Below are 23,626 nucleotides of genomic sequence, written 5' to 3'. Positions count from 1 at the left end.
CACCATGTAGTAAAACACGCGAGCTAGTTCAACACTGATTTATTATCTATGAATGTAGGTAGATACAGTATTTTACAAGTACCCTTAACTAATTAATATACTACAAGGAGTGGGTTAGGTTAGGCCAGAACTACGACCCCCATGGCTCCTCTTCACGATGGGCCAACGCCGGCCACTCCAAGGGACGCATTTATGCGTTAGAGGGAGCAAGTGATATTGCTAACTCATTCTACCGCATGGCTGCGTCCCTTGGAGTGGCCGGCGTTGGCCCATCCTGTAGAGGAGCCATTATACAGAAGCGAAATGCTAGTAGAAAAGTGGGTGGTTTTACCTCCTTTTCTACATAGTGTACCATCTACAATAACCTTTCATCGGCCCCCATGGAAGTCGGTTTTTTTTCTTAAAAATTATTATCTATAAGGTAGTAATATTTTTATCATAATTTCAGGAATTTACACATTACAGAGATTATAAATATTAAAGCTTATTTATTTTGTTATAATTATACATCTTGCTATAAGATCGTTCGCACTTAGTTAGTTTGTACTAAGTACTATGAGTTGGTAAAATTAGTTTGTACCTATGTAAATAATCGAAAATACCATGACTCGGCATGCATGCATTTGGACCTAAACGTGTGTTAATGGTTTAATATTCAACTGTCCTAAATACGAATTAACATTATTGGTTAGCTGTGGAGTTAGTGGTTTATTAAAATAATTATTAAGTTAATTTTCCTGTTGACTAATCTTATTAAGAATTACGGCAGCAACAGTTATGTATGAGTTTGATGGTAAGACTATAAATACACCTGTTGGTACCTATTCTCATAATAATACTCGTCATAATACTCATAATTCTGAAATCGTTAACTTTCCAGAATTTCCGTAAGGTTATCCTGTAGGTAGTTAAGGTTAGGTTAGGTTTCTTAATTTTATGACAATCCTGAAAAGTTACGCGTTTCTGAGAAAAACTAAATTATGACTAACGATAATGCGGACAAACAATACATTATGACTTAAAACTTTATGGGAAACAAAAGAGACCCGATATTTTTATAGGGAACTCATATCTAAAGGGGATAAAATAGCCATACAGCGGGGAAATACGGCCAGCTTTCTAGGCACTTTGCACATTAACGGCGATCTAGGCAAAATTTTTCTATCTGTAGGTTTTTGAGTTTTATTATGTTTGTATATTTTTCTTTGTTTTTATGAAAAGGTAGTGAAATTTATTATTCATGTGAGGTATAAAAGTAATAATTCTACGAAGTGGCAGACAGAGAATAGTGAATAAACTCTGCTAGTATCAACATGGCGGTGCCCGCGCTCGGTTGTGCGCTTGCGCTGGTATTCCTGTTCTGCGTCGGTAAGGCCGATGACACCTACAGTGTCCCTGAAGTAACCATACAAGCGTTCAAGCCTAAGGGATTCCGGGCTTCTATACCAGGTACGCTAGAAATATTATAGATATGAAAATTATGTGAAACTCAGTTTATAGTAAACTAAACTTATCTCACATGGGAAAAATAATTAGAGTAATCTAGATTCTGCCTGCAACTTTGTCTGCGTGGTAGGTATGATTAACAAAATCTAGGTACCTACTCTATTTCCTTCTCTAGGTCTCAAACTATATCCCTACTTTCATCTAAATCGGTTCAGCGGTTACTGCGTGAAGAGGTAACAGACAGACAGTTAGTTTCGCATTAGGAAAGTAGGGATTGACAGGGATTGATGATATCAGTTTGAAAATACATACACGGTGGCTAAAAAATAACAGGTTTCCCGATGCTTGGGAGGTTTAGGGATTATACTGAGCAACTTTTACTATGGGACCAACCCCAAAATCGCGAAAAAAATTTACCCTCCCATAGAAAATGGACCAGCCAAAATATATGAAACTGCCAAATTTTTTTTTGCAGATAATTCTAAAAACAATAAATAGTACAGCAGGCGGACTTAATGCCGCTATATGCATTATCTACCAATCAACCATAGGGTAAAATAGACAAGCGCCAAGGTGGGTGCAGTGAGAAATAAACAGAAAGAACGTAAATTTTGAGCGAATTGAAATAATTATCTACATTTTAAATACTATATAGTTATTCTGGTTCTTCTCCTTATATTGAAATTAGTTTAATCCCAGTTAAATTTTAATTAGTAATGTAATTTCCTTAAACAACAAACACAGGTTATCTCTAACCAATTAACTCAGTGCTTCAAATTGCAATAACATAATTAAATTCATAAAGTTTAAACCGGTTTCCTCCTAACCGGACAACATAAAAAACACGCTTCTTAAATAATGTGTAGGGAATCCCTACTGTGTTTATTGATTCTTGGAAGTCTTGGAGCAGCAAAAACGTTCGAGTATTGAGAATCGGGTTTATATTGGGTCGCATAATAATTGATTGTCCTAATGTAATGTTACGCATAAAATTTCGCATGTGTTGAAACTAATAAGTTGGCATTTCTGAAAAATTATAAAACAAACCTAACCTAACCTACCCTATTCTATGCAACCTATGCAAAATATTTAAGATAAAAAAAAACATACAACCCAATTGATAACCTCCTTCTTTGAGATTTGGAAGTCGGTTAAAAATACTCCTTGTTTCAGCTGGAGAAAAATTATGAGAAAAGAATTTTATGCGTAACAACTAGAGTTAGACCGTAAAAAGTCTGCAGCGATTTTGATAGCCCGTGGGCTCTGCACTGCGTGCAGTGCAAGTGTCATTTCAAACGTCAAACTTCTATGAAATTATGACTTATAAATAACACTTACACTGCGTGGGCTATCAAATCCGCTGCAGATTTTTATTGGTGTGACTATAACATTACATAAGAACAATCAATTTATTATGCGACGAGATCGGCACCTTTGAGAATCACATAATACAAGATTATGATACAGTCCATAATTAGGTACGAGTAAATTTAACTGTGGGAACCGGGAAGTACCTGGAACTAAAATCCCCCGCAAATGTTATAGCGACTGATAACCTCAAACGTCCTTGACATTGAACTTGTCGCTCGCGCGCGAGAAACAGTGATATAATTAAGGAAATATATGTTATAAATGGCCTTGTTTAAATATTTATGTTACTTATATTATGTAATAATTACTTTATATAAAGTCTGGTTACCTTAAAATGGGGTGAGTAGGGACAAAATACATTCAAACCTCGATAAAAAATATTTTTACATGTCGCTGGCCCAATATTACAGGGTTCTATGTTACATTTTCAAAATAGTTGAAATTCGACTTAACCCTTTAACCGCCAGAGTCTGATATATAAGACATTTCATATCCAGCTCATTTCGCCACAGTCTGATAAATAAGACAAAGATCTGATTTGGTTTTTACAGCACATTTATAACTCCCGTAACTATGCCAACCTTACTCTGCGTGGTACAATTACTGTCGGTGGCGACACGAGCACGCTCGATCAAAAATTGCTGGCGGTTAAAAGGTAATGTCACTATGACAATTTTCAAATTTCAGTTCGACAAAAGTGAAACATATAGAACCCTGAAATATTTGGCCAGCGATGTGGCACGTTGATTACATAAAAAATATTCCGGCCGTATGACAGATAAAGATGCAATTGCAAACGAAAAGTCACGTGACCATTTCTATCTTTATTTAAGTTTCATATTCACTTGGCCAGGCGATGCCTATCTAGGCCCTTTCACGTACTGTATCCATGGTAGTTTATGAACAAAAACTTTTTTTCAGATGCCCCAAACCTAGCCCTCTTCGTCTTCCAAGGCAATATTAACAGAAAAATCGAGTCGACACAAGTGGGTGAACTCCATGGCGAGGTGGTGTCACCTAAAAATGGGAGGTCAGTAGAGGAAGCCTACCTACACAAATGGTATCATACAAAATCTACTATTATTTTCAATCGAATGATGCATTTTGTGTGAGACATACTTTTCTATAACATGACAGGCGATCACGTGATGCTTTCCATAGAAAACGATGCGCCGGAGGCTCCGGGTCGAACAAGGCTCGGTTTAACGCGAGTCATTCTTTAAATTAAAAGGATAACGTTTTATCCGTGAAAAAACCGACGAGTACATATTATCAAGTTGCCACCAGTAGACTTTTGGAACGGTCCGGATCTGGGCCGAGGCGTCCGACACTTTGTTTTTTATGCTGACAGGGCTAATCGATGATCATGTGCTTTCTATAGAAAAGGAAGTGTCGGACGCCTCGGCCCGGGCACGGACCCGGACCGTTGTAATGGTTTACGCAGGAAGTATTAAATTTGATGGTATTAACTTATTTTCCCTTAGGTGGGTGGTGGAGCTTCCAGACGTCGCGCTGGCGGTGGGCGATGTGATAAACTACCATGTCTTCGCGTCTGTCAGGAGTGCTGCCTATGTGAAGGATAAGCTGACGTTTACTGTCACCAGTAAGTACACATAAGCCCACTTTCACCAATCCACTATCCCGGGGTTAAGCGATTAAACCGTTAACCCAGTGTCAAATTGTACTGGTAACAATAGCAACTCAGGTTTACCCCAGGTTGGTGGAATGGTGCAAACAGATGCAGTGCATTAATTATTCTCCATCGTATTTTCACGGAAACGTACGAACGTGTCTTGCTATTTCAGGCAGTCTCGGTACAAAAAGTACTGACGTTGACTGAAGTAGCGTGACAAATACGAATGTTGCCGAGAAAATACGATGGAAAACAATTATGCACTACATCTGTACCGCCCGCTTTAATGTTCTAAAATTACGATTAGGTACAACATATTTAGTTTCTACCTTTTTTCTTTCCCTCTTTCGGCCCGTTACTCTTTTCTTCCTTCATTTTTGCATTTCTGTTTAAAACAGATTATCAATGAACTTATGTCGTAGCTTATGCGTTGAGTATGACCGGCGATAATGAAGGTTATCTATAAGGCACAATAATAATAATAATTAGGTACCGATTGTAGTTTTGCATTATACGAGGAAGAGATAAGATAGAGGCAGAAATTAAGAAAATCTATCTTCATCTTCATTAGCATATCACCCACTTTTTTATTTTCTTGGTTCGTATTCGTAGGTATGTTGCTCTGTTTATATTTAGACTGAGCAAGATGTGCAATTAAGGATACTAGATAGTAAGGTTCCTTATGCAAAGTTAGTCCATCGCGGTTCAACCTGGCAACGCGGCGAGCGTGATGGGCTCCTTTACATAAGGAGGGGCGCTAGCGAATTTTGTGAATAGTTTTTCGGCTCAATTCGAACTTTAAGATACGTCAGTTAATAGATCTAGAAAAGATATGGATTAGATATGTCAGTGTCAAACAAGTGTTTCCATGTTCGTTTCCATATCTATTATTTGACGTATCTTAAAGTTCGAATATGGCTGTTGTGTTGTTAGCTTAGGTTAAGATATTTTTAATTTTGGGAGTAAACATAATGATAGTAAGTATATCTACAATTTGTATTTAAGAACTGGAAGACTATGCGCCGCTTGAGGCCCCAACGACCTCCAGGAATCCGAACTGCGCGCCGACTCTTACTCGGGTGCGCGGGGGCGTCGCATGCGCAGGACAGACCATCTTTGAGGAGAACTTCGATACATTAAGAACAGATGTATGGCAGGTGCAGCAATATGTTCCTGTGGATCATTCTGTAAGTGTCACAATCTGTTTATCAGCTCTAAGAACCATGCATTCACTCTCGGAAAGCACCATCCCAAATAGCAAATCTTCATTTAAACGTCAACTTGAGTGACGTATGTCACCTTGCTACTGGAAGTTAGGAAAGCTGATCCACTTATGTACGTAAAGTCATCTGCAGAGAAAAGGAACCCCTCTGCATAGAAGGTGCTTAGCGAATTGCTGACTGTACCATATATATGTGTCGTGGCAGTGAATCAGTATTTATGTTTTTGAAATGAAAATGGCGCAACACAACTGGAGTCATATTGTTTATTTGTATATATCTCTCCAGGAGCATCCCTTCGTATCATATCAACGTGCTGCAGTCTCCGTACAGAATGGGAACCTGCGTATCGTCCCATCGCTGCAGCAGAACCAGCCAGGGTTCTCAGCTGAAAGCATGCTGGACTCCTTGGATTTGTACAAAGGGTAAGGCTGGAGAATTATTAATGTCCTATTGAAGACTGTTTTTCTTCAAAAACTGGTTTTCTTAATTTTATTTTTTAACAAGCAGAAACGTCTGCGAACGATGCTATTAAGGTTAAGGGTCCCCTTGACCTATAATATGGTGGAAAGATTTGCTGGCTATGGATGAGGTCTTGGTGGCTCAGATGGCAGAGCACTGGAGTATCGATCCAGGGGTCGTGAGTTCAAGTCTCACCCAAGACAGTAATTTTTCCACTTTTAAATTTACTAATTTTTCTTTTTGAACTAAAAGAACATAACCTGATCCTGATACAGATAACGGACGCAATTGTATATTTTATATTATTTTAGCTAAAAACTATCCTATCCTTTCCTGGGACACAAACTATTTCTGTTTAAGCATCAAGAGGTAGCAGAGAGATAGAAGACATAGTTACTTTATAATAAGTATGGATGTAAGCGCTAAGCATGCCTATAGATCTTACTCATTGTGATACCAAGCATTTCTTTCGCAACTTTAGCAGGGATTAAACATTTCAGATGCACATCAGAAACATCAGGCGCATGCTTCGTCCAAGCCAATGATGGCAGCGGCATCATACCGCCCGTGGTGAGCGGTCGCATCACCAGCAAGACCGGCTTCGCCTTCACGTACGGAACCGTCACTGTGAGGGCCAAACTGCCTCAGGGAGACTGGCTGTACCCAGGTTAGAGTATAAAGATGGTGGCATCATACCGCCAGTAGTGAGCGATCGCATCATCAGCAAGACCGGGTTCGCGTTCACGTACGGAACCGTCACTGTGAGGGCCAAACTGCCGCAGGGAGACTGGCTGTACCCAGGTTAGAGTATAAAGATGGTGACATAATAAGTACCTACCGCTCGTGGTGAGCGCTCGTATATGACCAGCAAGCCTGGCTTCGCATTCACATATGGAACGGTCGCTGTGAGGGCCAAACTGCCGCAGGGAGACTGGCTGTACCAGTGGCGGGGCGTCATACCGCCCGTAGTGAGCGATCGTAATTAAGTATACCAAGCGCATGGAACAATCACTGTAAGGGCCAAGCTACCGCAGGGGAACTGACTGTACCCAAGTTAGAGTTATGAGACATAGACAACTGTTAATTACCTTCTACGTTAGTTTATCAAAAAGTTAAACTTCAGTGAGTTAGTTATTAGTGTGCCGTCCATAGCACTCCATTCCCGAAGGCTTGCTTATTTCTGGCCAAATGCGGATCTTTTTCGTACAACTCTCAAAAATATAGATCAAGTTATCAATCCAGTGGAACGCCCCATATATACATGTATGATTAAGTACTTGATTAAGAAAATAATTACAACTTTTCAAATAAACAATATTTTTCTAGAGACAGGAAGAATAATAAATACAAGTTTGTTCAAAAAACCTTTTCACCTTTATCGACTGTTGGAATAACTTTTTCAACACGTTACGCGTCACTAAGTTTCGTGTTAAAGAAATAACTCATCGTAAAAAGGTATTTTTCCTCAAATATGAAATCGTGATCGGAAATGTTATGGACTTTTCGAACAAGTTAGGAACTTTATTCTACTCAACATCCATAATGTTACCAATTTCTTAAATTTTCTCTAAGGTACCCTTCCCCTGGCAGTGAATGCGTTAAATGACGACAAATTGGACATTATCTATGAAAAGGGACCTTAATGTCCATGGCGCTTACGCTGCACAGCGTCACGCGGCATTGTATTTATATCGGAGCATCGTTAATAATGGCGTAACCGCCATCGACAATAAGGTCCCTTTTTATAGATAACATCACAAAATGTTCTTTTTCAGAAATCTTGCTGGAACCGTTGATGAAGAAGTTTGTCTTCGGCAGCGTGAACTCGGGTGTTCTGAAGATAGCGTGTGCGAGAGGCAACAAAGAGCTAAATACCGGATCCACTAACTATGGAAATAAAGTAAGAAACATAAATTATTTACTAAAACCAAAATATTATTTTGCTAATGCGCGAAAGGGACATTCCACGGGCTGTCCCGTACAAATGCATTTTATTTTCTGTGTTGTGACTTTTTTTCGGCATAATTTAAAGCAGGCGATTATTTTTCTGTGGATATTTTTGACCATTTGTCATAGAAAAGGAGACTCTTCTTAATTTTCATAATATTCGCGTTTTTACGGGACAAACGGTAGACAATTTCATGGAATGCAACAAAAAAAAACGTTAAACATGTACGTAACATGTTTAACGTTTTTTTTACGGGGGTTACGTTTAATTATGGATTACCGCAAAGTAACGCCTGAATCTATTCACTATAAGTTATTAAGTACAGTCAGCAGCCGAAGTTGCTAAGCGGGCCAGGTGTTCAAAATGATCTTGACGCAACTTTATTGTTAAGAGAATAAGCGTGTCAAGATAATTTTGAACACTTCACCCGCTTAGCAACTTTTGGTGCTGACTTTACCTACATACATATAATAATAATTTTATAAAACTGTTCTCTTATAGGCAAACTGCATTCCAACTGCAACTATTATTAGGACTAGATCATCATCATCATCATCATTGGCCTGTCACATGAATAAGATGATGGTTTGAATAGCGTCTATATTAAGAGTGCGGCACTTCCGCAAATGACTATTAAGTCCAATGCGAGAGCGGCAGCCGCGACCGCAGCTGGAAGGAGAATGCCGCGCCCGGTGACGAAGGTGGAAGAGCGGTGCGCTGGTGTCTCAGTTCTCGCCTAGTGTGAAGAAGGCTAAACCACGCTTCATCGTGTGGAACTACCCCTTCACCCAGGACTAGATGCAGTGGCGTAGCTAGCATGGGTGGTACCCGGTGCGGAAATTGTGGGTGTCACTGTCACCCCAAAATTCAATCAAAATTGTAAAATATATTTAGAAAGAGTAATTGTAATTTCTGTTAAATAAATAGCTCAGGATTTACTCCATCGCTTTCATTTTACGAATTTTTATAGGTGGCACTAATGATGTTCACAGTCGGGTGTCACCCCTAAATGGGTGACACCCGACTGTGAACATCATTAGTGCCACCTATAAAAATTCGTCGGGTGTCACCCCTAAATGGGTGACACCCGGGGCGGACCGCCCCCGCCGCCAAAAAACGGGTCAAAATACTAAAGATAAGCTATGCTAATAATGCATGTGACCCTCATGCATGGGTTCAGTTTAGGTGTAACTGGCAAATCTAGGGCTGGTTCTGGAACCATGAGTATTTATTTTCCATTTTTTATGCCAAAAATGATTTTTTTTACAGGTGTTGTACAGCGGACCCGTCATTGATTCTTCGTGTCATGATACATTACTTGTTAAGAAGAATTCAAATACCTTCTGGGGTGACGGCACCCATGACTATTCTGTTAAGTGGACTCCAGGTGCGTTAACATAGTACCTAAGTTAATATTTTTAGTTGTGTCGTGCATGTGTCTGTGCCGTCTTTTCTTACCTTAAGAAGTAGTAGTAGATAGTAGTTTCAGTTATTTACTTAGATATCAGCCTCTAAGCTTGATGAAGACACTTTTATAAAGAATAGAATTTGATTGAGATACTTACGAGACGAGTAAAGACAAGATCTGAGTATCTACCGACGACTGCGTGCTTTAGGAAGAGACATTTATTTAGACCGGGCCGGGGTCAGGCTAGAGCTTACGGCGCTTCGTTTTCTATGAAAATCACCACGTGATCATCGATCAGCCGCCATAGAAAATAACATGGCGGACGCCTCGGCCCGGGCCGCGCCCAGTCAAGAGTGATTCTTTTTTTCTTTCCATCCTGTTACCCCGTGCCGGGGTGTAGGGCTCGAATCTTTTTCTTCCACTGACTCCGGTCCTGGGCAGCTTGGGTAGCCTCCCACCCCATCTCCAATACACCCAGCTCCACAGAATGGTGTCAAGTAGATTTACGGCGCCCATGTTTCCGTTTGCCGGGCATTTTCCAGGTCAGGGCCACTTTGGACAGACCTTTAAAAATAATAACTTTCATAGTTGTTACCTCTCTCCTATCAACTGACAACCATGAAGTCCATGAACCAAGAACAGGCCGTAAATTTGAAATTTTCCAGAGCGTCTGATACTGTCCGTGGATGGACTGGAGTATGGCCGGGTGGAACCAGCATCGAACGGGCTGCGGGGACTACTACCAGCCTCTTGCGCCGCTGTACAACAAACTGGGATGGCACCCTTTGATGATCACGTAAGTGCTTAAGTATACACAGTGGCTAAAAAATGTATGTAGAATTGTATTGTTTGTGCCATCCACAAAGAACCGCCCTCTCTTCTTCTTCAACCTAGCGTTTTCTCGGCCTAGCGCCAGGGTTCGCTTTCCTGCTCAGTCTTCTCCACTTTGCGCGGTCTTCGGCATCCTCAGGTGTGAGATCCACTCCACTCTTAATCCTTCTAAATTCACGCTTATTGTTCAAGAATGCAACCTTTTAGCTGTGTAGTAGTTCTGTCTAATAGGTAGACATTCATGGCTAATTAATGTGTAGGTATAGACAGAACTAATGAACTGTTGCACACTTAACCTTATAAACGATTAGGAAGAAGAATGGGACGCGTCTTCGTGTATGGCATAAACAAGAGCATTCCGACGGTATCGTCTTGGGTCGTCCCATTCGTTTTTCGTCAAGTTCTTAAATTAGTCTTATTCTACTTTCGTCACTCATTCTACATTGAAAGCCACCGATGATTGTGACGAATGTAGAATGGATAACGAAAGCAGAATACGACTAATTTAAGAACTTGGAATGGTATCCATTCCACGACCACATTAAAATTTGTTTCATTAGTTACTTACACCTTGAAACATTTGTTTCAGTACTACATAACCCTCGGCTTGGCTGCGGGCGGTCATACAGAATTCCCCGACGGTTCCTTATCACAGGGCAACCATGAAAAACCCTGGAAGAATCAGGCTTCGAAGGCGGCTCTCAGGTTTTGGAACGACGTCGACGCGTGGAAAGCGACCTGGCGGCAACCAGAGCTGCTAGTTGACTATGTCAAAGTGGTTGCCCTGTGATTGTGTGTTGAGGTGACAGGGATTGTAAGGTAACCTTTAAACATGTGATTTATTCACTAAATTGTCTAGAAAGTTCGAGATTGAATCTCACGTCCAATGTGTAAGTAGCGAAGTTTCCAGAAAGTTGTAAAAATCTCAGAAATGTCAGGAAAATATCAGAGGAAATAAAGAAAATTTTCATTTCGGAAATCGATTCTCAAAAAAAAAAGTTGCCGAATTCTGCCGAGTTTTTCCATTCCGACATTTCGCAACTTTCCAACGGCACATCAGGTGGTCTAGCATGAGTTGCGTTCTCGCGCGCGATTCCATACTAGAAGTCACTCTAGATGTAGGTATATGGAGTCGCGCGCGAGAACGCCACTCATGCTAGCAGGTCTGTAATCATAATAATTCCCTTACCTAGCTCGATCTCATCCTTACCTTTACGGTATTATCTTCGTGCCATGTATAATAGGTATCATGAATGTTATAATAATAAACAGTTTTACATATATTTGTTTTATTCATACCAATAATTTTGCAACTTTCTACATTACAAGAGCTTCAGATGCCTCTATAAGTATCTTATTATCTACAGAGAGTCAATCCCTATTTTTTTATAATTTACTAAACATTAAGAAAACGTCAACAAGCGAACAAAATAAGTAGATATAACTTGACTATTAGTGTGATTAAAATGTTTGTGTAAATGTCGGCGGCCGATCGTAAGATTAGGCATATCGTGAAATTCCTAAGCATATCGTGAAAAGTGAAAATCTTTAACTGGTTCCCTGAGTCGACGGAGCCCCGCTACGCGGGGCTCCTATTTTGGGCAGTTTGCCCTTCGGGCATCTGAAGCAACCTAACGAACCTATCCTACCTATTTATTGGTTTAATGTAACTATGGTCAAAACGTTACACAGGAATATTACGATCTGCCTGATCTTACGATCGGCCGCCGACATAAATATGTAGTTGATAATGATAGTTACTATAACACTTTTACTCTAGGGCCAACCCTATAATAAGTGATTTGATTTTTATACTCTGGCAAACACAGTCAGTAAGAACCAGGAAAATTATACGCATCCCTTTCTTTTGGGTGATGGTACTAGCTTAAGATAAAGACAGTAGGGTGTATTGGGGTAAATGCGAAGGCGGGGTAATTCCGAAACTGGCAAATATCTACTAAACTAGAAACAGTTTATACTTTAGCAACACTTAAGCCGCTGCAACGCTTACATGGCACCTTGCGTACTGTTGCTACAGTAGAAAGTGTTTCTAGTTTAGTAGATATTTGCCAGTTTCGGAATTACCCCGCCTTCGTATTTATCCCAATGCACCCTATGGTTCTTTCTGTCTGTGTTTGAAATGAGACAGTCTTAGGCAAACTATGTATATAGTTTAATATGGAATTGCAATTTTTTTTCAATGTCGGGATTGGTCCCAAAGTAAAAGTACCTGTGTCATGTTTATCAAAAGCTTGTAACTTGTAATACAAGTGGAAGTCTCTTTCTGACAAAAGATGAGAAAAGGGGACTTCAACTTGTAATACAAATGGAAGTCCCTTTTTGACAGCTTTTGTTAGAAAGGGACTTACACTTGTATTACAAGTTACAAGCTTTTGATAAACAGGGCGCAGTGCCATGTTTATCAAAAACTTGTAACTTGTAATACAAGTGGAAGTCCCCTTTTCTCATCTTTTGTCAGAAAGGGACTTCCACTTGTATTACAAGTTACAAACTTTTGATAAACATGGCACTGGTCTAACATCTCACATTTACTTGTAATATAGGCAAACCTTCCATCAAAAATATCGGAGCAAGTTAAGTGCTCAAAATTATCCGAACTTGAAGTCTAATGCAATTATAGACGTGTTCAGATATTTAAGAGCATGCTTCTGTGTAATTTAATTTGAAGTCTTGATAGTTCACTTGACTTTTACTAGCCAAAGTTTAAAAGCTAATTGCAATCATAATTACTGGAAAATAATTTAGCCAAGTGATATCATTACATAAATAATTATTATACCTATTTGGTACTACACACAGACAAAACATCCTCCGGACTGAGCATAGTCGCGCTACCCCCTCTGACACGTATACGGTAATTTTACTCCATGTTTGAGTCGAAAGTGTCTTTGTGTGACGCCCGTGTCTTTGAACGGACCAATCACGGCACGGGACTTCGCTCACCTCGTCCCGCTCACCCCCGCATTTTTGGCATCATCATGAAATAATTGCTCGAAACTCGGTCTAGAGGATTCCTAGTCTATGGTACTACATAACATTTTATTATTTGTATATTTTGTAGCATTTATTTGGTGTTTAACAGTTTAAGTGTAGATTTAAACAATTAGTAACTGGCCAGCGGTGTGATTTTTTTAACTTTTTTTTTAAATGATGTGATTATAAAATCCTAATATGGCAAATTATTGACAAGTAATGGTAACTTTTGGATGCCGACCAGTAAACACTAATACAGTACTAATCTAATCAGAAGGGTCAAGATGGCCGGCTTTTTATCATGTGTCACAATAATTGTCACGTTCTAACAAGTGCGAAAGTGACGTATAACATGACATGTGATAAAAACGCGACCATGAGACCGCTGCTGGGTTTTCTTCAAAGGTCACTTAAGAAAGTTTCTATAGGCCGATAGAAGTGATATAATTTACAGTGTCGCTATATTAGAAATTCTAAATATGAAATAACTATGATGTCGACGCGAGAAAATTACTGCGATTGTCTAATAATAACTGGCATATATTACCAGAACATACGCGAAATGATAAAACGCTTATATATTTGTATTGCAATGCAATGTAATTTAGAATGGAACTAACTTAAGGCTTTAAAAAGCGTATTACGGCTACTTTGAGTCCTTACCGCGTTACCGGACCATCATATGGGGTATTTTCTTCATGAAACTCAAAGTATTCAAAGCACAATATACGTACCTATATAAACACTAGATAAAATACGACGGTTAAATTGATTCAGAACTTGTTTAAAATATATGCGGTGCTTTTATTTTCTCACGTCCAGAATTGATCAAAGAGCGAAAGAATAAATGCCAAATTTATCTAATACATATACATACAGTAGATATGACTCATCACATTGATACATAGCTATTAAAAATGCCTACTTATAAATAATAGTTTGATACAAACAATCCGTGTTTGTCCTTTGATTGGTATTTATGCGCCATGTTATGTACTATACAGGTCGTCCCATAAGTTTATGGACATCCTGTATATGTACTATATATGTTTGTGAAAAGTGGGCAAAGTAAGTATTTACTCTTGCCCATTTCGCATATAGAAAGATTCACATCCCGCCACTTAAAAGCAAAAGCGTGGATATAATTAACTATTTATTTAAAGTACTTAAATTAAAACATACGCGAGCACCATATAAACAAGCGAGGAAATATGCCACCAAAGGTAATAGACGGAGAGCTATTGCTACTTTGCTGGCTTGCACTCATGCCTCAGCTGTCGCAGTTGCCAGATTCTCAGATCGAGCCATAGCCATCGAGTTTTCGTATTGTATATATATGTTAGTTTGTAGGGTATGTATCTGTGGGCCTTAGTAGCCTGAAAATAAATGCTTTGATTTGATTTGATTGATTTGATAAAAAGATTACTGGAGCGGTTTCGTTACTATTATCATATACCATTTTTCGGGACTAGCTCTTAGTCTATTTATCTATAAAGTAAGCTTTTGAGCTGATACAACATAGAAATAACATACTATTGTCGTTATAAGATAGCAATCATATTCATTGGTGGCATATTTACTCTTTAAAAATAACCTGTCAAAAGTAATTTTAAAAAAAACTCTCAGGGAAAGTTAACAATATCAAAATTAGTTCAAAGAAAATAAGATTTTGACAGGTCATTTTTATCGATTCTATAGATCATACATCTCTCAGAAAGTATGTATAGATATTATGAGAGCCAGTAATGAAAATCACATTATTTAATACTTAACACTTTTCACAGATTACAAGGCCCTATAAACACACTTCGCTCTATTTTCTGAAATGCTCCTCTATCTCTTTCTCTTATATCTCAACCGAAAGTGACGTAGCCACATTTGCATTTGCTACAGTAGGTAGTATGTTGCGAGCATATATGTAATACCAAAGCTTAATTTACGCAAAAGATGCGTCACTACGTAAGTCTAGTTCGAAAATAATCTGACTTGTGCTACCGTTTTACATTATTTTTACTCTAAAATATAACCGAGTGTATTTAGAATTTGGTGAAAAGCTCACGTTGATATGACTGATTGAATGATATTCACAGGATTTCATTCACTCAATGGTATTCATTCTCACTATATAAATTGTTGTTGGAAGTCAACTATGATCCACTTTTCTACAACCAAGTCAAAATGAGTAAATGGGCCTTTTTTGGGCGTTTATTGTTGCGACCGTGAACGGGTTCCAGCAGGCGTTCTATATGACATTAAAGCTCTTCGAAGGGCCTCTACGTGTTGATATATATCCCCGCGCAAGACTATCAAAACTCCGGGATTTATAGGCCCGTGAAATCCAAAATGGGCCTTATTTTTAAGCTTCTGTGACATGTTGGCTATCTGCAGGACATTGATATTGCCTAGAGACTAGGTAACATTTGCTATTTGACAGTTAACAGATGTCAAAATGTATTTTTTAGGCCTCGATATACACTCGGCGTCAAAAAAATCGCACCTCGCCAAAAATTCGTTTCAAGCAAATATAGCTCTTATCTAATGCATTGTACCCTATCAATGTTGGTATCATTTGAAAGCGCAATTAACGAACTTTAAAAAGATAAATCGGCATTGTCCGTAAAAACAACCATCGCCGAACATAGGCGTTTTGTTTAAAAAAGGGCCGAGAGCCAATTTTAATCGGTCCGTTGTTGTGCAATCCGGGAGGGGTATAAAATGGAGGGTAATGGTTAGTTATGGTTTATTCGCTCTTCAGTGGTCACTGAGGTTACTAATGAACCGTTACAGCAAGAAAAAACCCTTGGACATGAATACCAGTCCAGAAGAAGCAGCTCAAGAGGTGGCACTGCTGCAAACAAGACTATGGCAGTAAGAATTTGCTGAAAGATTTAACATAAGCGGTTTCCGAGTGCGTCGAGTCTTGCTGGGGTTTCAGGTGACTAGTGGTTACATCAGGAGGCCTGGACCTGGAAGACAACACTGCGCTTCCGCTAGAGACCATCGGTACAATGTATCGAACTCTTTGCAGAACCGTTTCTCCGAGGCTGTTGAGCTGCAGCAGCAGCTTCAAGCAGCTCAAAAAACAGCAGTAAGCATCTCTACGATCCGAAGAAAGCTGGAAGAGAAGAGGATGTTGCCCTGTAGAGCTGCTACAGGCCCCCAATTAAAGCAATAGCATCGAATAGCCAGGAGGCAATTTTGCCGACTGCACGAAGATTGGACGTTTGAACAATAGAGAAATGTCCTCTTTTCCGACGAGACGAGGGTTTGCCTTTACATCAACGACAGGTGCAGGGGGGTGTATAGGAGGCAGGAAGAGCAATTTACGCAAGCCTGCACTGAAAAAACCGTCTGCTTAGGGGTCGGATCTCGCATGTTCTGGGGCGGCATTTCGATCGACGAGTAAACTGATCTCTTGTGCATTTCCCGCACTGAAGGTGGTCACAGCCAGGGACTCCTGACTGCTCGGCGTTCCATAACGGTGTTCTTGGAGGAGCATGTGTTCCCATATGATGGTTTTGTTGGACCCAACTTCCAGTTTATGCATGACAACGCCCGCTGTCACACTGCGTTGTTTGTGTGAGATTAACTGTGGAAGGTTGGGGTCACCGTAATGGAGTGGCCAGCAAGGAGCCCTGACCTGAACCCAATCGAACATCACTAGGATCAGCTAAACCGGCGGGTTCGATCGCCTGATCCTGCTCCTGCCACTCTCGACAGGCTTCAAAACGCCATTATTGAGGAGTGGAACAACTTTCCTCAAAAACTCACCGTGGCACTCATGACAGTCATTACTGATCACATGGAAGCTACTCGGAGGGCAAGAGGAGGCAGCATTAGGTTTTAAGTTTAGTTTTAAGTTTGTTTTTTCCGTATCTGTTGATTTTGTAGTGTTTTTATTCTTTGCAATTTTAACCTGAATACACGTCGATTCGTTTTTCCTGAAAATTTTCTTTTTGTATGGAGTAGATCGTCCATTTTACGACATTTTCCAATAGAGGGTTTCATAACCTTTCAAATAAGGCCCCATAGTCTTATCTTGCCTTATATAATATAAGGTTTAAAACCGCTTGAAAGAAAAAAGTTAAGATGTGCGATTTTTTTGACGCTGAGTGTATTATTATTTTTATCATCACATAGTCTTCCGCCGCGTCTATCTGTGTGTATGTATGTTCGCGATAAACTCAAAAAACCACAAAACGGATTTTCATGCGGTTTTCACCTATCGATAGAGTTATTCTTGAGGAAGGTTTAAGTGTATAATTTGCTAACCCATGCGAAGCCGGGGCGGGTAGCCAGTTTTATGGCTCCTCTACACGATGGGCCAGCGCCGGCCACTCCAAGGGACGCAGCCATGCGGTAGAATGAGATAGCAATATCACTTGCTCCCTCTAACGCATAAAAGCGTCCCTTGGAGTGGCCGACGCTGGCCCATCGTATAAATGTTAACTTCCAACAAACAATAATGGTCCACAATTCGAATAAAAAAATGCAAATTTACATGCAACCGATGATGATATTTAACTAATACTATCCCTACCCCGCACTACAAAGATGAAAAGGACAGAAAAACGCATGGGACGACATACAAGTTTTTAAACATGTCTCTATGAGTTTTAACATGAAATCACAATAGTACTTTAAGCACTTTCTAGATAAGTATAACAATATTAACAATTACTAATTCATGTAGGAAAAGTTCGGGAGACTTGAACCTTAGGTATAACCTTAAAGCCTTAAGGCCGCAGCCTTGCTCGACGGTCGTCAGTAGGAAAAAACTGTAATAAGTGGTAAAAAAAAGAAAAATAAAACAACGTGTTACACTCCGGGAGTGCCGGCAGAAGTGAAAACTCAATGACATTGTAACAGTTTTTCGATCAGGTCACGTGTCCGTCTTACGTGTTACGAATCTTACGGTCACGTGACCTGTCGCGAGTTAAACATTTTTTCCCCATCACAAAAAGTGCACAGCGCCGCTAAAAAAGTTTTCACTTCAAAAATGTTTTTAGGGTACACGGCGTATTAGGGTAGATGGCGTTAATATTGATAACATTTAACAAGTTAACACATATCAGTGAAAGAATAAGGATCAAACTTCCCAATTCGAACTTTTAGATACGTCAAATTTTACGTCTAGAGTCTACATAAGATATGGATTAGATATGTCAGTGTCAAAAGTGATATTTATGTTTGAAGAAACGTCATATTTGACACTGACATATCTAATCCATATCGTATCTAGTCGTAATATTTGACATATCTTAAAGTTCGAAACAGGCCGAAAGTCAAATGGCGTTCTAACAGTTTTAATCTTCTGTCGAAATATGGCAGTAAATTTACAGTGGCTACATACTGTGACAACCCGCCTCTATACACTCTATTCTCTTTGCTAATAGCCCTCGTTCAAGGCAGCCTTATGTCGGACGGGTAACTACGGAACCCTATAATGCACACTGGTCCGTTTTTAGGGTTCCGTACCCAAAGGGTAAAACGGGACCCTACTACTAAGACTCTGCTGTCCGTCCGTCCGTCTGTCACCAGGCTGTATCTCACGAACCGTGATAGCTAGACAGTTGAAAATTTCACAGATGATGTATTTCTGTTGCCGCTATAAGAACAAATACTAAAAAGTACGGAACCCTCGGTGGACGAGTCCAACTCGCACTTGTCCGGTATTTTTTAATCATTGTGGTTCCAATCTCTAACCTGGTCAAGTCTCCCGGATTCTCTATACTATACACTGTATACAGTATGGGACCTAACTGGGTAGCAAACATTTAACTAAAATCTTAACTGACGTAATATTATAAGTATTATAACTATCAGATTTATATTTATAATATCTAAATGGTATAACTTGACTGTCATTCCTTTAACCATTAATATAAATTTTAATGCTGGTTTTTGAGGTCTATATAATTTTCAATAATGGGTCAAATGTAAAATAGATAACATACGTATGTAGGTTCCGTTACTTTAGTATTTTACATATACATATTTGCGTATACATATACGTATTTTACATATACATATTTGCGTAGGTTAATATCTGGGAGACCGAGCTTTGTTTCGAAAACATATAAAAACTCAAAAATGCGCGTTTTCCCAGAGATAAGAGCTAGCTAGCTCAATTTATCGCCCCCGAAAACCCCCATATAGCAAATTTCATTGAAATCGTTACAGCCGTTTCCGAGATCCCCAAAATATATAAATAAACAAGAATTGCTCGTTTAAAGGTATTATAGATAAGTTGTATGGAGGTGACAGCTGTCACCATACCTAAATCATATGAAAAATACTATTTTCGATACGAACCCGATATATTAGGGGCAAATAAAATTATTTTGATATAAAAAATAGAAATTTTACCACACATAAATAATAAAATTGTAGAAATAATATATTTCCATTTATTTGATGAATTATAACGAGACTGATACAATATTAATATTTTATTATATTTGTCAGTTATCTATTTTGCATTTCACCTAATATCGGAATGATACATTTATATTTAGATCATTAAAAAAAAGCTGAATTTCATATTCATCTATTACTGTAAACCTCGTCTCTGTTGCACTCTATTTGCCAGAAAGAGAGAAAAATTAATATTATAATAGTCGGACCAAGCTAACTGTGCATGGCATTTGCAATGAGAAACTATGGCAATGTCAAATTTCTATGAAAATATGACGTTAATAATGACACTCTTTGTTCAATTCAAGTCAATGCAAAGTTAACTCAAACTGACTATATGTGACGTTCCACGGGAAAGGGTACCTTATGGCGTTCAGCGCTTACGTCACGTAGCACCGCATTAGTAGTTATTGGAGCGTCGTTAATAATAGCGTAAGTGCAAACCGCCATAAGGGACCTTTACCTGTGGAACGTCACATTTTTTTTAATATTCGTCCAGCTTTTGTTAAATGATTTATAAATTCAGTTCCTACCTAAAGATTGAATAGAATAAATATTAATTTGAATACTTATATTATGAGACCCTATACGGCTATATAAATATTATTTATTCTAACTCTTCTTACTTGAGATGTTCACAAAATCTGATGAGGGGGCCTAGCCAAGGTGACAATCGTTTGCAGAAAAGCATACGAAAAGCTACCATTACTATACGTTATCAGAGAATAAATAATCATACTAGATACAGAAGGTGCACTGTCTAACAAAACGCGTCTATTACGACAGATGTGGCGCGAGTAGCGCGCAGGCGTACGTTCCATAGCGGTGCGCGGCAACGACTACTGCTAGACACCAATATTGGTGTGGGCCGCATGTACTTGTAGCGACGCGACGAAATCGCGGAGTGAGCCACGCCTGACGTTAATCGTTATTTACGTTTATCTTGCTGTTTCGTATCGTTTTCTGCATACAATTGTCATCTTGGCTTGGCCTTCAAATAAGCTAGCACTTGTACCCAACTCTCTGGTAATTTACTAAACAGAAAATGATGGATGATGTTCTTCACATAAGATTTTGTTATGTATAACAAAGATGTACATATCAGTTGATTAAATAAAATATGGAATACTAAAAAAAACTTACTATATTACGTAACGGGTAATTCCAAGTAACGCGAGTCACGATTTCATTTCATTACTCTTTCCGTAGAATCACCCTAATCACATTGAGTGCTGAGAATCCGCTCGGCGTGTTCTGTCGCTTTCCTCTACAAAGCGGGAAAACGCTGGGATCCGCTACGAGCGTAGCGTTAAGAAGTTGTTCTAAGCCAAAACTAGTGTTTACGCATCAAATCCCTAAGCGAATTTAACAAATACTACATATTTAAATATTAAAAAAAAAGATCGAACAAGCTAGGCCGTTCTATAATTAATTTTATTTACATTGAGTTTATTTTAAAGAAGGTAGAAATGCTACGTTAGTTGATTTGGTTCTAATATACCTTACAAATGTTAGATCCTACTAAAACTTAGAGCATTTTGTAAATGGAGACGTCATGGCTGTCATTTTCTGTACAAAACAGTCTGCCAAATTTGTGCAAGGTTTTCTACAGAGGGGTAAGCTCTTAAATGCGACTCCAGTTATGAAATGCTCTAAGTACTAAAAACATGCCACAGTAAAAAATAAGACGAATATAATCCAGCAATTAGTACAAAACTAAAAACTAAAATTCATTTACTTAAAAAAATCATAATCACAACATATTTATTAAATTACACTTACAAATAAATAATAGTTTAAAAATTCGACAAAATACTGAGGCATTCACAAAAACCGTAGAAAAATAAATTAAAATGAATAGGAAAATATTATGTTACTAATTTCTTCCACTAGATGTCACCTCTTATGCGATAGTATTTAATGTTGTGTTCTTTCATTTCAAAATGGACCTTAACTACATGCAACTAGGTCCTTTTTTAAATAAGTATCTCGTAAAAGTATTTCGACATGCAAACAGGCACAAATCAGCAGAAATGTCTAAGCGGGCTAGGTGTTCAAAATAAACTAAATACAAATTTATTGTTAAGAGAATAAGAACGTGCGTAGATCATTTTGGACATCTTGCCCAGTTAGCTACTTCTCTGGCCGTACGAAATAAAGTAATTAATTGCATTCGATTAGGTAATATAGTTCTTGTCCACGAGAGACGCATTATATGGTTGCGTCTCTGTTGTACAAAAAATATTAAATTTAAATAACTAAAGTCGGACCAAAAAAAGTCTGCAGCGGATTTGATAGCCCACTCAGTGCAAGTGTCAATTTTACGTCATAATTTTATAGAAGTTTGACGTTTAAAATAACACTTTCACTGCGTGGGCTATCAAATCCGCTGCAGACTATTCTTGGTCTGACTCTAGGTATTACTGTTCTGCATACTTGGTACAATGTGTTTTACAATTGTATATTGTAGTTTTATTTCATTTAAATAATTTTATCATTAGACTTGTAGAACCAAGAATCTCACATGTCGATGTTGCTATACTGCGAGATACCAAAAAATAGTATTACAGATGTAATTGCTTTCCATCGTATTTTCTCGGAAACGTTCGTATTTGTCATGCTACTTCAGGCAACTTCAGTACTTTTTGTACCTATACTGACTGAAATAGCAAGACACGTTCGTACGTTTCCGTGAAAAAACGATGGAAAATGATTATGCACTAAATCTGTAATATTATTTTAGACCCTTCAAATATGAGTTTTACAAACAGAAATTTTGACTACTTTTACAGCTTAATAATTTATTAGATATCTTGAAAACTAGACTTCAAATAAATATTTATGGATTCCAAAATAAGATGTCTTCGAACAATGCTAATTTATTATATTAAACATATTTTAAATTTAGACTTGAGATTTCAAACAAATAGTGATCTGAATTTCCATACAAAATTGAGTCAGTGCTGTGACGTTCCATACAAAATCTATGTGATAAGGCGTCACAAAACTGGCAGTCAATTCGGGAAGTAAACATACATTTCTTCATACATACAAGAACAAGAAAGACGTAAAAATCTTTGCACTGAAATTTACTCAATCAGAATCTTGTTCTCGCCATCCAAAGGTTCACCAAGCCAGTTACTAAAACATTCACTATCATCCCTATTGACCGCTCTATACAAATCTTTAGCGTACTCATTGTCACTACGAGATAAAAACACATCGGACACCCTAAGTTGGACCGGATCACTTGATGAAGAGTCGCGGAGGTGCACGAAATTATCATTATGAGATTGTATCACGTTTGAAACTGTATGCTTGGGGACTTTGCTTGATGAAGGGTCTCCGAGTCGCACAAAATTATCACTATGAGATAGAAACACATTTGAATCTCTAAGTAAGGGGTCCTCACTTGATGAAGAGTTGCTAAGGCGCACGAAATGATCATTATGGGATTGAAACACGTCTGAATCTATGTGTTGCGCGGGGTCGCTTGAAACGAGTTGCGCGCCTGATGAAGAGTCTCCAAGTTGCACAAAATTATCACTATCAGATAGAACCACGTTTGAAACTCTAAAGTCGTTTGATGAAGATTCTCCAAGGTGCACTGAGGATGTTGGTTGACATAAGTTATTCATATTGTCCGTGTCGCCACAAGTTTCTTTGAGTGCGTCGTGGCTTATTGCTCCTTCCGCTCCTCCTGGAAAAGAAAATTAGGGGTTTTATAAGATTGGGCAAAATTGCAAATGTGCGTGTAAAACGTGGCGTCGTGGTGGTGTGGTTGCATGTTAAAATCGGCGTTAAAATGGAGGAAGTTACAATATGGTAATAAAAAGAATAATGCCGAAATAATAATATCTCATCATCTTTGTTTTTACCAAACTATACTCTGTCAA

General features: G+C 38.7%; 2 protein-coding genes and 1 long non-coding RNA gene across 3 annotated transcripts in view; 1 reads left to right on the top strand and 2 right to left on the bottom strand.

The window, feature by feature from the left end:
• The first annotated feature begins 1,313 nt into the window (after positions 1 to 1,313).
• On the top strand, positions 1,314 to 11,520 carry LOC134668631 (beta-1,3-glucan-binding protein-like). The gene is made up of 10 exons (XM_063526072.1): positions 1,314 to 1,449; positions 3,739 to 3,847; positions 4,302 to 4,420; positions 5,456 to 5,637; positions 5,959 to 6,095; positions 6,633 to 6,799; positions 7,908 to 8,032; positions 9,350 to 9,467; positions 10,154 to 10,284; positions 10,909 to 11,520. Exons 1-10 carry the CDS (start codon positions 1,314 to 1,316, stop codon positions 11,107 to 11,109), a joined length of 1,425 nt encoding a protein of 474 aa, XP_063382142.1. The 3' UTR covers positions 11,110 to 11,520.
• A 71-nt stretch (positions 11,521 to 11,591) lies between these two features.
• Positions 11,592 to 17,637, bottom strand: LOC134668725 (uncharacterized). The gene is made up of 2 exons (XR_010098819.1): positions 17,421 to 17,637; positions 11,592 to 15,777 (listed from the first exon to the last, which is right to left on the bottom strand). It is a non-coding gene; the product is annotated as an uncharacterized LOC134668725 (long non-coding RNA).
• Positions 17,638 to 19,697: 2,060 nt separating this feature from the next.
• LOC134668772 (calcium-transporting ATPase type 2C member 1) overlaps positions 19,698 to 23,626 on the bottom strand; it is an 82,564-nt gene continuing 78,635 nt past the window's right edge. The window contains exon 18 of the mRNA XM_063526231.1: positions 19,698 to 23,430. The gene's annotated coding sequence lies outside the window, so the exon portion shown is untranslated. The remainder of the gene's footprint in view (positions 23,431 to 23,626) is intronic.

The sequence above is a fragment of the Cydia fagiglandana genome, chromosome 11, assembly GCF_963556715.1.
Source record: "Cydia fagiglandana chromosome 11, ilCydFagi1.1, whole genome shotgun sequence".
NCBI lineage: Eukaryota > Metazoa > Arthropoda > Insecta > Lepidoptera > Tortricidae > Cydia > Cydia fagiglandana.
This window is presented reverse-complemented; position numbering and strand designations above follow the sequence as displayed.

Coding starts and splice junctions, on each gene's coding strand:
- LOC134668631 (XM_063526072.1), top strand. CDS start 1,314: ATGGCGGTGCCCGCGCTCGGTTGTGCGCTTGCGCTGGTATTCCTGTTC. Junction 1,450..3,738: donor ATTCCGGGCTTCTATACCAG/GTACGCTAGAAA, acceptor ACTTTTTTTCAG/ATGCCCCAAACCTAGCCCTC. Junction 5,638..5,958: donor ATGTTCCTGTGGATCATTCT/GTAAGTGTCACA, acceptor ATATCTCTCCAG/GAGCATCCCTTCGTATCATA.